The sequence below is a fragment of the Trichogramma pretiosum genome, unplaced genomic scaffold (genome assembly GCF_000599845.2).
Source record: "Trichogramma pretiosum strain Unisexual culture from Peru unplaced genomic scaffold, Tpre_2.0 scaffold38, whole genome shotgun sequence".
NCBI lineage: Eukaryota > Metazoa > Arthropoda > Insecta > Hymenoptera > Trichogrammatidae > Trichogramma > Trichogramma pretiosum.
In genome coordinates this window covers 649,026-665,544 of record NW_019641677.1, presented here as the reverse complement: position 1 = coordinate 665,544, position 16,519 = coordinate 649,026, and the positions used below count along the sequence as shown (strand labels likewise).

At 43.1% G+C, this 16,519-nt stretch overlaps 2 protein-coding genes across 2 annotated transcripts; both read left to right on the top strand.

Annotated features, from left to right (window-relative positions):
- The first annotated feature begins 1,668 nt into the window (after window positions 1–1,668).
- LOC106650692 (transcription factor MafK-like) lies at window positions 1,669–2,803 on the top strand. Its single transcript, XM_014368853.2, has 2 exons — window positions 1,669–1,847; window positions 1,926–2,803. The coding sequence occupies exons 1-2, from the start codon at window positions 1,794–1,796 to the stop codon at window positions 2,349–2,351; spliced, it is 480 nt and encodes a 159-aa protein (XP_014224339.1). The 5' UTR covers window positions 1,669–1,793; the 3' UTR covers window positions 2,352–2,803.
- A 6,986-nt stretch (window positions 2,804–9,789) lies between these two features.
- On the top strand, window positions 9,790–10,338 carry LOC106650649. Its single transcript, XM_023460750.1, has one exon. It carries the CDS (start codon window positions 9,790–9,792, stop codon window positions 10,336–10,338), a length of 549 nt encoding a protein of 182 aa, XP_023316518.1.
- Window positions 10,339–16,519: the final 6,181 nt, after the last annotated feature.

Here is a 16,519-nt window from a genome sequence, read left to right as displayed (position 1 = left end):
TTATTTTATTTATTTATTTATTGATTTAATTTTTAACCTTTAATTGTGACTTAAGTAACACATCTTGCAGCGCTTTTTTTCTATTGTAAATTGATTTACTTGAATTTTTGAAAAAATAGAAAGTCTCTCAATAGGTCGGTCTTATCTCTGTGTAACAGGCCGCTTCGTGTTCACTCCAATCATGGCGCTTTCCCCTCACAATACTGAATAAATTAAGACGTCGACTGGATTCGTTTTCTTTTTCAACGTACAAAACGAATGAAAGGCCGATTTTGAAAATAAAAATCAGAACGTCTTCCAATAGGTCGGCTTTATCTCTGTGTAACGGACTGTGTCGTGTTCACTCTTATCAGCTGCTATCTCATAACAGTACCGATTAAATTAATAAGAAGACTGGATACGTTCATTTTTTTTCTGAAGGGAAGAATGTGTAAACGCTGGCCTTCGAGCCAAAAAATATTACATCTTTAAACAGATCGGCTTTATTTCCCTGGAGCAGGCGGATACGTGTTCTCTCTGATTAGCCCCATGCTGTTAACAGCAACATGCAATTAATCTGATGTCTCGATACGTTTGAATTTTATAGATTTTCGGCTGCAATCAGCTACTTTTGTGGCTGTCATTTCGAATCTGGAATAACCAACGCTACTTACTTTCAGTTTAGGCCTGTATACCACCAGACGCAGAGTTTCAGGAATTTTCGAATGCCTAGTCTTGGTGAAAAAAAAAACGATTATTTTGAGTAAAAAGGTTCAAAAACTCTGTCTCGTTCGTTTAACCAAAAGTGTCTTTAAAATCGTCTCATTAAATATGGTATCTCACATTTATTCGGCCATGGTTTCACGAAAAAAGAACGCGTGGAAAACTGAGTCGAAAATAGGGTCTCTTGGTATCAGATGGGTTAAGGAGATCTGGACCCCACGTTTTTATCGACCGAGACACGCAAAGTTTCTTTTATTTTTAACTTTTTCTGTAATTTTAATTTCGACAAATGGCTCTATGGCGTTCTTCATTTTGTCGCTAAGAATAAGTAGTTAAAATTACAGCCCATTCCATTGAGCAGATTCCCCGGAAAATTGGATTGAAAATTTTGATCAAGCCGTGGATCAAAAGTCAGGATCAAAAATTTTAATCCAGTTTTCCGGGAAATTTACGCAATGGAATGGGCTGCAATTTTAACTGCTTATTCTTAGCAACAAAATGAAGGTCACCATAGAGCCATTTGTCGAAATTCGAATTACAGAAAAAGTTAAAAATAAAAGAAACTTTGCGTGTCTCGGTCGATAAAAATTTGGGGTCCAGATCTCCTTAAAAAATTTGAGATTCATTTAACGAATACTCTCGATCCATGACCATGATACGAATACACTGTGCTCGGATCATGATCCGAGATACACCATGAAGACATTCTTTGTTTGCTTTACACTGGCTCTTATGAAAAACAGTCACTCATAATTTTCGAAAGACATAGCCCTAAAAAATGAACACGAGCAATAAGCGTGAAAAAAATTAGTACCGACTCATGAGCCTCATTGACAACATGTTGAACGCAGCAGACACACGAAAGGATGCGCGTGCGTCGAACAATATTTTGATCAGCGCGTGCCGAGTACCGACGCGATATGTTGACAAGTGCCGATGTAAATACCTTTCACTCTCGCTCCGATTGTCACACGGGCTGCCGCACTTTTACGAGTGAGAATAACGAGCCAACATCGAAGCGATTTACTTAACCGCAATTGGTCTGCTCCCATCGCGCACAAACCCAACCCAGTAAAGTGGATGTATGAAAGATGGATCGTGCGGAAGTTTCACGGCCATCCAGATTGGGTGTACCTGAAGAAACGGTAAGTATTCTCTAAACTCAATCGGAAAATAATACTCTGCAATGTTTGTACACGTGAATTTTGTGCGCGATAAATTAGAACCAGCCCTTGGATCCTCCGACATCCCCACCTCTTTTCGGAGTAAGCGACGATGTTCTTATCTCGTACGACTTGAAGGATATGAACAAACTGATGAATTCGCTTGACCTGTCGGACGATCAAAAACAGATCCTGAGATCTCGCCGCAGGAAACTGAAAAATCAAGATTACGCAGCTAATCGTGACAGAGAGCGAGTTGAGAAAGAAGGTGGGCTCGAATTTGAAAAAGACCAAGAGTACGACGAGTTGGAGCAGCTGCAGGAAGAAAACGACAAGATGCTTAAAGAGTTGATCTTGTTGAATAAGAAGTGCCAGGCTCTGATGAGGTTCGCCATAGAACGGAGTATACCGCTGCCACCGGGGGCAGAAGCAGATCTACGGAGTTCAGAGATTCGGCCAACAGTGGAACAACTGGAAAAACAATAAAGTATCTGTGAAAATGCGATGCAACGATATTCATTCGTTAATAGGTATATTTTGTGACAAACGAATAAGTATGTAGGAATAATCGCGGGCTATGAAATTTTTTGTTTTCGCTACTCACAGTTTTTTGCGAATTTCCCAGCTAGTGCATTGGCACCGATCTAGTAAAAGAAATAGTGTCATAGCCCGCGTTTATTATTCAAGTTTTTCCCTTCCTTGGAGCAAAATATACTATTTTTACAAATTTATCTCAATCGAGCAATAGCTTTTAGTAATAATAAGTTTAATAATAACTTAAATGGGATTCTTGAAGAATGAATTTAGAAATTTTAATTTTTAAATGCGTATATGGTACTCTTATGCGAAACTTAATTTATTCATAGTTTATTGAAATAAATAAGGATATAAAAAAATCATTTTTGATTCATTAACATGTATTAGCAAGTTAGACTTTAAATTCAAAAACTCTATTTAAACTTTATTGTTTTTAATTAGAAGACTACAATGTATTTGATATTATATATTTATTATATGATAGATATAACATTAAAATTAGATTATTAGCATATTTAAACTTTTTCTATAATTTCCAATAATGAACAGTTATACTGACTCCAGTTCAATATCCATTTTTGAACTAATATTGTTATTAGAAAATCAGAGAACGAAGACACGACGCGTATGTAAAAAAAATGACGAATCGAATAATTCGAAATAGTCTCTCGACGACGATCTCGTCACCGAAGCCAAGGCTAAATTTTACGCATACATCTCGCGCGCTTGCGAAAACTAGGGAGGGTAGGCTCCGAAAATTCCCTCTTTCTCCGTCCGTTCCTACAGGATCTCGCAACCTTGCACCGAAATTCCACTAATCTTCTCCGCTCTTATTTAATTAGCTGCACACGTTTAAGCTCTGCTACCTTATATACACTGCGTACACTGCGCACGGCTCTCGCTTGCTCGTCTCTGGTATAAAGCCATTCTTGCACTTTTGCTTTTTTGCTCCAAAAATGCAGTTTCGGGAGAGCTGCGAAAAGGCGTCTCTGCATAACGGCTCTCCGTCTCTTGAAAAACATCGATCCGATATTTACATGCAACGAGAATTTCGTCGGGTTGGCAATTTTCATTTTCACCTTTACCTTTTTGGCACGATGCTCTTTTCGAAAAAGCCCCCCCCCCCTGAAACGCTCGAGCGCGCGAATTTCTTCGTGTATATATGTATAACGACGTAACGAGCACACCCTGGCTGTCAATTTCTATGTATGTATCGAGTAATCCGTTTAACTCTCGTGTTTCGTCGGTCTCTATCAGTCGCTCGCTCGCAGCACGCCCAATTGATTGGCCTCGCTCCCTCTGACTACGGCTCCGGTCTTTGTATTTCGCTCCTCGAATATCTCTCTCGACTATCTATCTATCCATCTATCTATGATGTGTGTGTGTCTGTGTGTGCCCTACACTACACACACGTACACACGTGTATAATGGCACGCGCGCACGTCTGACAAGTCAAAGTCTCTCTCTGCCACGGGTAAAGACACTTGAACACGCGTCGTGGCGGTCTCTAATCGGATTGTTAGCCTTTCTCCTCTCTGTCTCTCTGAGCTGCATCTATGTACGCTATGTGCTTGCGCGAGCGAACGAGCGTGGAACTTGGAGCTTTCAGCGTCAATCGTATTAAATTCTATATATGTATATCTATTGGCCTTCGCGGTACAGCCCGCAAGAGCCGAAGCAAATTTATCTTTGGCAAAAATATCTCGATTTTGTGAACCACCCCCGCCACGAGCATACCCGAGTTTTACCGGTTTAACCGTAGCAATTGTTATATCGTTGTTGACGATTGTCGCTCGAGCCTGATTCGATTCGTTGTCGGCGCGACGCAAATTTCATTGTACGCGTAATGTCTCGCGCGCGACTCGAGCGATTATAAACGTGTCGCGCGTACCCGAGCAAAACAAACTATTTTACATTATGCGTACAGCAGTACAACAAGTGCGCCGCGAGCCCGTGTACTTTTATATATCTATAAAACGCGTCGAATGAAACATTCATCACCGTTCCGCTCAGCAGCAGCAGTTCGCGTCCACGCTTCGGTCCGAATGTAAATTTGCAAGCGCGCGCTCGCAGCTTTGGAAAAGTTTTACACTTCGGAATTGAATCCCCCTCGTCTCTGCCGCCTTCCTGCAGCAGCAGCTGACCCCTCGCGCGCCGCCGTCTTTCACCTCCTTCAGAAAATCAGCTGTATATACGCCCGCGCTATTTCTCTTTCTTCTTCGCTCACAATTCGAGCGCGGCTCCTTCTTCTTCTTCCACTACTTTTTTTTCCTCCTTTTTTTTTCTCTCTTCTTCCGCGCCCTTTTCTTCGACTTCTTATTCTCGCGAGCTTGGAATGCTCGTACAGATATATATACGTATTCCTTCTTGTTCTTTCTTCTTTTTTTACCTACTTTCTTTTTGTGTCTCGGCTTCTTGCGCGCGGGGGCCGCGCGAGAGCTTGTTGACAAGTCGGAAATAAGTACTCCCGCGTGTTCTTTCTTATTTCGCAGGAGCTGTACGCGCGCGATCCTATTCATTCTTACAGTCGCTCTAGCTCACGACTTCCTTGCGGAAACCTTATAGAAAACACACACCTTTCGGCCGCTTTAATCGCATCGGAGCTGCGAGCCAGCTTTTTGTCTTTCTCTCTCTCTCTCTCTCCCTCTTTTTTAAGCTCGGGAATAAGATTAAACACTTGTATATGAGCAGTTTTTTCATATATGTACAACTTTTGTGCGGGGGGTTCTCGGATCTGCCCCAAAATTTAGTATGTTATTTGGGTATGTGAAAATAGCCTTCAGGTAAATTTTTAGCCCTCTAGGGGCCTTAGGGCCCAAATTTGGGCCCCTCGAAGGTCCAAAAATAGCCGTTTTTACCTATTTTTGCGTATTATTCAAATATTTGTAACTCGGGCACCGGTGCATATTTTTTAACTCTGAGGGTCGCATTTTTTAGGTCAAGACATGTACTTTTCGTAAAAAAATTATGTAGAGCTCGATAGACCAACCCCCGGTTATGGGGGGGCAATGAAGGGGGATGAAAAATCGCAAAATTGACGTTTTTTAGCTTTTTTTGAATTGATGCAGAAGGCGACTGGATTGACGTATTTACTTTTGCAACGTCTCATTTTAAAGGTATTTTTATTACCTTTAAATTGCCGTGCGCAGAATTAAGATTGGTTCAAAAACGACGGAGATAGAGCTGTTTAAAGGTGTCAACATTATGAAAAAAGGCGTTTTTTCGAGATTTCGATAAGCTGTAACTTTTTTCTAGTAACATGAATCTCTTTGAAATTTTATGTGAAAGTAGTTGATTACATGTAGTTTGAAGCCATGTAGGTAAGGATCTTGGTATTTGCCTCTATAACCGAAAACGAGGCCCCCGAAATCCGGCACTTTAGCCCTTATATAGGCAAAATACATGTTAAATTGGGCGGCAAAACTATTTGGTAACTCCTGAAATTATCGCAAAATAAACATAAAAAAAAAATCAAAAACCCCATATTAAACGTATTTTTCGACGAGGAATCCAATGGTAACCTCGAATTTGACCTTGAACATAACCTCTAAACTATAGCGAACCAAAATTGATTTTTCGCACGGTGACCCCCTTTTTTTATTTCAGATTTGAAAAGAGCGGAAAATTTCACGTTCAAATACATATTTCGTTTTTTTTTTCAAGGTAATTTTAAGGGCCCCACAGTTTGAAAATGAAGGCTCCATTAAAACTAATATTAAACTCAGCCAAAGAGTTTATTCTTGATCTGTGGGGCCCTTAAAATTACCTTGAAAAAAAAAACGAAATATGTATTTGAACGTGAAATTTTCCGCTCTTTTCAAATCTGAAATAAAAAAAGGGGGTCACCGTGCGAAAAATCAATTTTGGTTCGCTATAGTTTAGAGGTTATGTTCAAGGTCAAATTCGAGGTTACCATTGGATTCCTCGTCGAAAAATACGTTTAATATGGGGTTTTTGATTTTTTTTTTATGTTTATTTTGCGATAATTTCAGGAGTTACCAAATAGTTTTGCCGCCCAATTTAACATGTATTTTGCCTATATAAGGGCTAAAGTGCCGGATTTCGGGGGCCTCGTTTTCGGTTATAGAGGCAAATACCAAGATCCTTACCTACATGGCTTCAAACTACATGTAATCAACTACTTTCACATAAAATTTCAAAGAGATTCATGTTACTAGAAAAAAGTTACAGCTTATCGAAATCTCGAAAAAACGCCTTTTTTCATAATGTTGACACCTTTAAACAGCTCTATCTCCGTCGTTTTTGAACCAATCTTAATTCTGCGCACGGCAATTTAAAGGTAATGAAAATACCTTTAAAATGAGACGTTGCAAAAGTAAATACGTCAATCCAGTCGCCTTCTGCATCAATTCAAAAAAAGCTAAAAAACGTCAATTTTGCGATTTTTCATCCCCCTTCATTGCCCCCCCATAACCGGGGGTTGGTCTATCGAGCTCTACATAATTTTTTTACAAAAAGTACATGTCTTGACCTAAAAAATGCGACCCTCAGAGTTGAAAAATATGCACCGGTGCCCGAGTTACAAATATTTGAATAATACGCAAAAATAGGTAAAAACGGCTATTTTTGGACCTTCGAGGGGCCCAAATTTGGGCCCTAAGGCCCCTAGCGGGCTAAAAATTTACCTGAAGGCTATTTTCACATACCCAAATAACATACTAAATTTTGGGGCAGATCCGAGAACCCCCCGCACAAAAGTTGTACATATATGAAAAAACTGCTCATATATATAGTCGTATCGACGTACACCGTAATCTTGACAAAAAAAAGGTGGAAGTTAAAAAAAAAAGTATTCTGAAAAATGTCCCGTTGTGCTGCAAAAAAAAAATTTATATATATTATTTATACGTGCCTTGCTCGAGGTGGCCTCTCGAACGCTCAAGTGAGAGTGAGTTGAGGAAAAAAAAAAGGAAAAGGAAAAAAAGCCTCGAAGTGCACGAGCAGTGGTACAGCAGTAAGTAGTAGCAATAGCACTACTAGACATAGAGGCAGCGGCAACAGCAGCAAGGAGTGTTATCGACGGGGCTACTCATGTGCTCTCTCTCTCGCACAAGCTCCGCGCGTCGCTCCTCGACTGCAAAAGGATAGAGCGCGCCCCGTGACTCATGAGAGTATATACATATAAGTTGGTCTCGAAGAACTCTGTGTGTGTTTACACTCACACATACACACGTACATGTAATATACACATAAGCGGCGTGTGCACATTCACCTACTTTAGATTAGTTTGCCATGCGGACGTAACGTCACGGTAGTAACTATGTATGTGTACGACGAGCTCTGCACAACTTTGTGCGCCGCGACGCCAGATCCTTATACCGTGCTATACGCTATACGTAGCAGGAATAATATCTCCATCTCTCGACTGTAGTAGTAGTAGTATACGTACGAGAGCCCGAGATATAGAGTAGAGAGACTTTGGCAGCGGAGCTTTGAGAATTATACGCGAGCGTTCGAAGGAAATCAAACGGTCCCTTATACACGTGTCTGAGCATACGTATGAATAACATGGGGGGGGGGGGCNNGGGGGGGGGGGGGGGCTAATACGTTTCCGCCGAGCGAGGCATATTTTCTTAATTAAAAGCGCGCGGGATATAATATAATGCTCGTCTGCCGATGTTATATACGTACTCGTTCGACTATCTGAGTTACGTCTTTGAGGCGCGCGCGCGCGTATATATCGATGACAAGTAACGAGAGGAAGAGAGAGAGAGGAAGATATCTAATCGGCTGGAAGTAATTCCGAAATGCTGCTGCTGCTGTACAGCGGAGGAATTTTACCCGTGTTAAAGTGTCGAAGAAAAGCGAATCAAGGGATTAGACACGGCTGCCTTGGTCCTCGGCTCGCGTATTATTGCAATAGTTGTGTGTATACCTCTCCCCAGGAAGCAAGTCGAGGATAAGTAAGGAGGAAGGAGGAGGAGGAGTAGAAATGTGCAGGGGCCTGCGTTCGGCGAGTTTGATCCTACATAAGCTCTGAGGCTCTCTCTCTCTCTTTCTCTTGGCTGGTAGTCTAGTACACGTTATATAATTTACAACGAATTGCCGTGGCTCCTTGAGAATATGCTTCGCGTACTAGAGAGAGAGAGATGCCGTTTGAGGAATCGCGTATAATGTAGTTAGCCGGCGAGCTATGAGCGATCTCGTTCGCAGCAAAAGAGAGAGACAGAAAGAGAATATATCAACGATGCTTACGAAGACTATGTATCTTTTTTAAATGCAGACAAATTCCTGTATCGAAGAAATTCTCTTTCTTTTTTCAAAATGCGGCGAAAAAAAATCGCTAATTCGATTCGTAATTCAAACTTTTCCATAAACTTGTAATGACTAGATCTAAAAAAGCGGAGTAATTCTTGTATAAAAAAACTAATATGCTGCTGTTTTGAAAGGGGGATTTTCTTCGTAGGCACCATTGAGTATCTACAATTTATCATAATATTAAATACGGCGTCGATCCTCTCTGCAGCAACGATATACATACGTGTCGTTCGACAGCTCGCGCGATTTCAATTTTCAGCTATATACACCCTCGGTGTACAGGACGTGCATAATATCTTCGAGCAAATTTCGGGGAGGATAAATTAAACGCGCGTAATATGACGATAATCGCGTCGCAATCGGAGTATAGGCGCGCGTGACCCGTAGGCGCACCGTATTATAATGCCGCGCGTCTGTACGTATGGTACGTGAGCGCGCATGAATAAGCCTTCGTTACGGTTTTCGACGCAATTATACGCTTATTTTCGCGGGTACGTTAAAATCGGGGTTCAAACGGTCGGAAAGAGAGAGGGAAAAGAGTAAAGGTAGGATACAGGAGGTAGAAAGAGAGAGGAAATATACACGGATCCGTGCGCGCGAGCGATCTCTGTGGTGTTACGCGAAGCTGTGTGCGAGCTGGCAACGCGAAAAACGAAGAAAAAGATGAAAGAGAGAGAGAGAGAGAAAACAGAGAAAGCCACGCTAGGATACGAAACGAAAAAAAAAGGAAGGAAAAAAAAACGAGTACGCGAGAGAGCTTCAACAGTCCGCAAGAATCAAACAAAAGCAGCTCTTATATACGCCCATGCAGCAGCAGACCGACACAAATTCTCATCGACTCTGCGGCGCGGCAGACTAGCAGTAGTAGTAGCGGCAGTGCGCGCCGGCACTCGGCGGCACTCGGCAGTAGTACTGGTAAATCTTCGCGCAGGCGCTCACACCCGCTCACGAGGCGAGGAAAAATTTATATACATACCCGGCGCTATTCTACGGAGGGTGAGAGAGAGGGTGGTGTATAGGTCGGGTGCGCGCGCGCGCACACACAGACCGACTGACTATACCGCGCTCATACTACTGCCGCTGCAGACGGCAGCGCGGCATGGGCAGGATGAATATCCGCTCGACGCTTCCAGTCCGCTCCTGGGGTGCGACGATGCAGGACGACGACGAGACGGGTGAAGTAGTGCCGCCGTCAACTACTACGGTTAATCAGCAGCATGAACACGAACACGATCAGCAGCAGCAGCAGCAGCAAGACGAGGTGGAGCTCGCCAGGGGCCAACTGGCCGCGATCCTGGGCAGGGCGGGCAAGCTCGAGCTCGCGCCCCAGCTGGTGCTGGCCACGCGGCCCGCCAAGCGTCTGCTGGCGCGCACCAGCGGCCTGTTCGGCCGTCACGCTTGGCGCTGCGCGACGTGCGCGTTGTTGTTGACGGCGCTCGTGTACCTGTGGGCCCGCTGGCCGACGCAGCAGCGGATCGAGACCGTGAGGACCGTGCTCGGCAGGACGGTGAGTGTCACTTTTTTTTTCCTCTTTGTCGTCGTCGTCGTCGTTTTTGTTGTTGTTGTTGTTGTTGTTGTTCGAGGCTTACGTGTAGGCCACCACCCGCGTGATTACACCTACGTTCGCGTAGAGACGTCTCTCTCACCCTACTTTTAATGTATATCTATCTCGCGGCGGTGTCTATTGTGCGATGAATGCGCGACTCGCTATACCCCATTCAAAATTGCCGGATGTATGTTTGTGTGTGTGCTTTTATTATTCCACTCCCCTTTTTTGCTTTTCTACCTTTTTTTTCTTTCTCCATCCGACGATGCCTCGAGCTCAAGGATATTGAAAATTCTCTCTCTCTCGCTCTCTCTCTTATCGATATAATTCAGGCCGGTAGTTTCGTATTTCTGCATGATGCACACGCGGCGAGCTACTTCGACCGATCGACCGACCGACCACCTCCTCCTACCCCGTTGATCAATTTGCTCGTCCGATAATTACTTTTTTTGGCCTGGAAAATTGGAAAGAGTGAGCGGCTGCGTCGGAGAAAAAAAAGAGGTAAAGAAAAGAGAGAGAGGGAGCTAGGGGAAAAAAAAGAACGTAAATCATTCGTGCCTTTTTATCCTATAATTGTTCGGGTTTAAATTGAAGGCTTCCACGCGCGGACCAGCTCCTATGGAGAGCTGCGTTCATGCTTCAAAACCGATTCGATGATTACACAGCACGCGCGCGCGCGCGAACTTTTCTGCACAGCTCCACCTGCCCTGCGGAGAGCTACCTGCCTGCCAGTCAGGCGCGCGTTTAATCGCTCGACTGATTAAGGCATAAAGAATCGCGTATGAGGGTTGTAATAAACTCGAATCAATCCCGCTTCTCCTCTAAATGATTCCGCGACGCGAGTAATAGGGAAAAATAACGCGATCCGAAATACCGCGAAAAAAAGGAATGTATGCACGTGTATCTTTGACAGCGATCGTGCCGCGAGTGTTTCCACGAGTGTGTGCTGCTATATATGCGTGTGAGTGCACTACAGTTCCGCAAACAAAAAATAACGAAATAAAAAAAAAAAAAATGCGCGCACGCGATAATAACACCAGCAAACGGCAGCAGTGGAGTTCTGCGGATGCCAGAAAAAGGCACTCACGCTCCCACAGGCACACATCGAGTATTCAGCGCGCAGACCATAGCGGTCTACATATATATATATATACGCTGCTGCATGTGCAGCTGCACGCTTCGCTGCCGTATATTATATATCTATATCGAGCCGAGCGTATAATTTGAATCGATAGCAATCGGTCGGACAATTAAGGAAATCTCGCGTGTCCCTGATATTACATTACGACTGCGTGTTTCCCTCCACGTGTGTGTGTGTGTGTATGTGTATGCCCGGTGCGCTGCGACTCTGATGAACGAAACAAAAAAAAAAGCTGCACAGGCTCTGGTGTGTGCTTTTTGCAGGATGTACTGTGCTGCTACTGCTGTAATGCACAGCAGCGCAGCCTGCGGTGTTATTAGGCTAATACGATTCTCGTTACAGCGACAAAAAAAAACAAAACAAGGCAGAGCGAACCGAGTCTCGTCGCGTAAAAATCACGTGTACACGCGCGCGCGCGCGCTCAAAAAGAAGAAAAATAGTCGCAGCGACGCACACTCGGGAGGGATTATAAGAGCTGTCGTATCGCGGCGAGCTATCTGCGTATAGAGTATGAGATGTCCTTTTTTTTTAGAAGGAGAAGACGAAGAAAAAAATAATAAATAAAATAACTAGCGAGAGATATATATAAGTGGCGCGCGACTGTGCGGGATTCTTGAGATCTCAATTAGGATAAACACTTGAAACTTATATTATATAAAGGCACAGCAGCAGCAGTGGCAGTGGCAGTAGCTACGTCGAGTAAGAAAAGTTTCACGCTGGCTATATGCAAAGTAGAGAGAGAGAGAACTAAGAGCTAGAGAAGCAGAAAGCCTGAGAGATCTGCTGCAACGAGAGAGAAAGAGAAAAAGAGAGCGAGAAGATGGTTTCGTGATGAAGCTCGGAGCGCGCCAAGAGATCGATTGTTTTTCATTTCGAATGAGTTTTAATACGTCACTCGCTAGATCGTCAGCCGAGAAAGAGCGAGAAGTGTAGAATAAGTCCGCGATGATAATAAGATCGGAATTAAAATTCGTTTTACGTATGTATATATAGCTCGCGCCTCGCGCGCTATGTGCCAAAGACTAGCTGAATTGTTAATTTCGCCCTCCCCTCTGTACACCATCTATATAATACAAGCTCCGAATGTCGATCGATCATTCTTTGCTATATAAGTTTCTCGAGCCTCTCTCCAGCTCGCTTCGCGTGTAGTTTGTTTTTTTAAAGCTCTCTCTCCGCGCGAGCGCAGAGCTCTCTCTCTATACTCTCCCGCTCGCGTGTGCAGAGGCGAGGAAAATTGAAAAGCATAATATTGCATTTGCTTCGGTGCGAGAGATCGACTTTAGTTGCCCGCCCTCCCCCCACCCTGCCTATATATAGCTTTTCTCAACCATATATTTAATGTATACACTCACACACACACATTTACGACGATGGTAAAGGCGAATTTTATGCCGACGATGAGATAATTGGAGCTACGTCGAGAGCGCAAAAGCTCGAGCACACGATATATATGTTTTCCTTTTCCTTTTTTTTTTTTTACTCGAGCCAAGTTTTGATAGCTCGTCAATGTTCGCTTAGCGAGCGAGAGGCTATATACGACGGCTAGTTAAAGAGAGTAAGAGTGAGAGAGAGAGAGAATCGTATCGGAGGTTAATTATCTCGACTTTTTTGGGAAAGTAAAACTTCTTTACGCGCGTTGAGTGAACGCGATAATCGTAGAAATCAAAAAACGCCAACAAACAGCTAAGAAATAATTGAAGTCCAAGTAAATTAGTCAATTCAATTGAAATTATAAATTTAATTTTAATGATTCGAGTATCTTGTATCGATAGACGCCGTATGTGAAAAACTAAGTTCGTCTGTCATTTTTAGTGATTTTGAATTCAATTTATCAATTTGCTTCGACTTCGATTTTACTGTGAAATTTTGTTGTTATTTTCAAAAATTAGTTATAATTTTGTTGGAACATTTTAGGATTAGTATTCCACTTGTATTGTAACAAGATTCATTGCAATCAAAGGTGTCATATTATGTTATTGTGAGCTTTTTAATTACATCAACAGATGGAGTATTGAAAACTCGCAAGTGGCAAAAAAATTTCCAACCACTATATATTATCCAATAAGTTACATTTAAATTATCATCTAATTATTCATTCACTAAGAAATATATCGCGTTACGTATCAGAAACTTTTCAAAAACATTTCATGTCCTTATTTATCGTTGATATATGTGAAACTTTTCGTAAACTTTCCAACAATTTGTCATTGTTTACTTTTAACTATAACTTTTTGCAATGATTTTGAATTGTTTCAACTTCTTTTCTAAAACTTTTCATTAATATGTTTCGTTGAAATCTTTTAAAAAATTTTCCGTGCTGTGTGGGAAGCATCTCCAAAATCAATATATTCACCCAAAGTCAGCCTCGTTGTTCAATATCTTAGTGCTATTCTAGCCCAGGATATTCTGAATACACGCAGCGCAGCTGTAAAAGTTTTGTTTTCAAAGCTCGCAACGCTTCTCGAAACAATGACCATCGTCGTTTCAACAATGAGCCGAACAATTCTTTTTCCAAGGTTCACTCAATTCTGAAGATATAGTCAAAGAACGATTGCTAAACGAAAAAACACACACTTTTTTCCAAGTTGTAGTTGATCAGAGAAATTTAATTGTTAAGTTCGATCGATAGGTCGTCTAACGAACTCAAATTGCCTGCTGCGCATTAAAGTCATCGTAATTAATGTAACGATCCAGCATAATCACTGACTGAATGAAAATAAACAGAGAGAGAGAGAGAGAGAGAGAGAGAGAGAGAGAAAGGAAACGGTGAAAGAAATCCACATCCCCGGTATTAAGGTCAGTAAGGTGAAAGAGCACACACCCACACACACACGGCAGCAGCAGCTATTCGCGAGTATACTTGCGTGTATGATAAACACGCGTTTCAGCTTTGCAAGTAGAGAGAGAGAGAGAGTCAGTAGACGCGCAGTACAGTGATTAGTGCGCCAGCAGCAGCAGCTTGGCGGGCATCAACAGCCCTCTAGTCTCCGGCGCGCAGCTTCTATATAAAGCTCATAAAGTGCAGTGGCACACGTGCGTTTCTGTGTGTGTGTGCATGTATATGCGTATAAGCTTTTAAATCTCTCATATATAGCCCCACGCGCGCGCGCGTAATCCGTCAGCTGACTTTGCGATAAATTTAAACTCTTTTGCTGCTGCTGCCGCGCGCGCTAGTCGCTTATATTCGCGCGCGTCCATACGATGATATATCTATATGTATATTATACGCGTACGGCTGTATGTATGTGTGCGAGCGACTGAGTTTTACTGTACGTAAAACTGCACCTGGCTTCGACGCGCGCGCTCAAAGGACGAGAACACAAAAGCTCCGAGCGAAAGCGCGAGGAGAAAAAAAAGCGAAGAGAACGAGGAGTCGAAAAAAAAAAATTTTTTTCTGCATACGCAGAGGCCTCGGCTGCGCACAACTGCTGCTGCTGCTGCTGCTATCCTATGTGTGTGTGTGTGTAGGAGTCAAATCCAAAACTCGGCGCGAACGGCCCGAGTGATATTCTCTCTCCGCGTGATATATTGTCTTGCTGTGCCTTTTTTCTGCCTCGGTTACTACTACTCTCGCTCTTTTCTTTTTGACGATGGTGCAGCAGCGTTGCACATGCACACACACACACATACATACGACAACGCTACAGTAGCGCGCGTCGTTTAATAATTTCTCGCGCGGCGCGACGTTTTTTTCCTGCATCTGACTCCGAAACTTCCACTATATACTTTTTCAACCTCTCTCTCTCTTTTTTTATTATTTATTTTGTTGGTGCAAAAGAACCACAAATTTATGTACGCAAGATTTTGTCGCCGCGCTCCTATATATCGACGTATAAATTTCAATTGAGATATAAAGTCTCGAAGCTCCTCTCTCTCTCTCTATATATATTTAATACGCGCGCCGCGCGCAGTTGAAGAGGCATAAATTTTCTCCAGCCCTCGGGTAGATATATATATTTTTTTATATGTATACGCGCGCTCGGAACCGAAAGAAAAAAAAAGAGACACATCGCGTCGTACGTTCGACACGAGTGTATGGGTGTGTGTGTGTGCATAACACTGCAGCTGCCGAGAGAGAGAGAGAGAGAGAGAGAGAGTCCGACGACGCTCTCTCTCCGCGCAGTGTCAGTATTTTATGCTACTTACAACAACAAAAACTTGAGTTATTTTCTTTGAAAAAAAGAGTATACAGCAAAATAAAAAATAAAAAAAAAAGAACAGGAGAAGAAATTTACTCTATATATTTTCCATGCTTTTCTGGTGCTGGCGTTGACTGCTGCCGCTATACTACTAGCTAGCTAGCGCGGACGCTCGGCGCGCTGATGCTCGAGGCCAAGTTTATTGGCTTATACAAGCCCGAAGTACGACGAAAAAAGTCGACACATATAAAGAGAGAGAGAGAGAGAGAGAGCCGAAGAGGACTTGTTTTCAGACTCTATATACTGTGTACGGACTCGCTGTCTGTACGCCGTTACAGGCACACATACACACACGCGCGCCTGTATATAATATTTTGATGACAAAATGTATATCCTCTATAGATATATGCGTTGCAGCTTGCGTTTCTACGTGAAAAACTTATGTTGGCGCGCGCTCCTGTATATATACTACTGTATATACGCTGTGTATACACGGGGATTCTGTTCTATTTCAAAGAAGCAGCAACGCGCACACACACACACATACACACGGTAGTACACAGAGAGAGAAACAGCAGCAGCAGCAGAGCAGTAGCGCACAGTACACATAGCCAGCAGCGCCCTGAGGACTTGAATTTCTCTCTCTCTCCCTTTGGCAAAAGCAAAGGAGAGAGAGAAAGAGAAAATATAAGAAAGACAATGCCGTATGCTGTCGCCGCACAGTAGCACTGCCTATACTACTGCTACATGCGGAGCTCGACTCGACCATCGTCGTCGTCGTCGTCGTCGTCGGCGACTTCGTGTGTACGTATATAAAAAAATGCGCTCGCGCTCCAGATCGCATTGCTGCTGCTGCTGCTGCTGCTGCCTCGTGTCGTAAGGTTTGCGGCTTACGTAGTAGCATATGTATACACGGTACACACACACACACATGCAAGCGCGAAACACGCGCGGACTGCATTATATTTGCACAAAAGCTCCGCGTCTAAATTGTTTGTCGTGCATATCAGAG

What these genes read in the sequence shown, in the direction of transcription:
- LOC106650692 (XM_014368853.2), top strand. Translation starts at nt 1,794, where the DNA reads ATGGATCGTGCGGAAGTTTCACGGCCATCCAGATTGGGTGTACCTGAA. An exon ending in TGGGTGTACCTGAAGAAACG is followed by an intron (nt 1,848 to 1,925) that starts GTAAGTATTCTC and finishes GCGATAAATTAG; the next exon opens with AACCAGCCCTTGGATCCTCC.
- LOC106650649 (XM_023460750.1), top strand. Translation starts at nt 9,790, where the DNA reads ATGAATATCCGCTCGACGCTTCCAGTCCGCTCCTGGGGTGCGACGATG.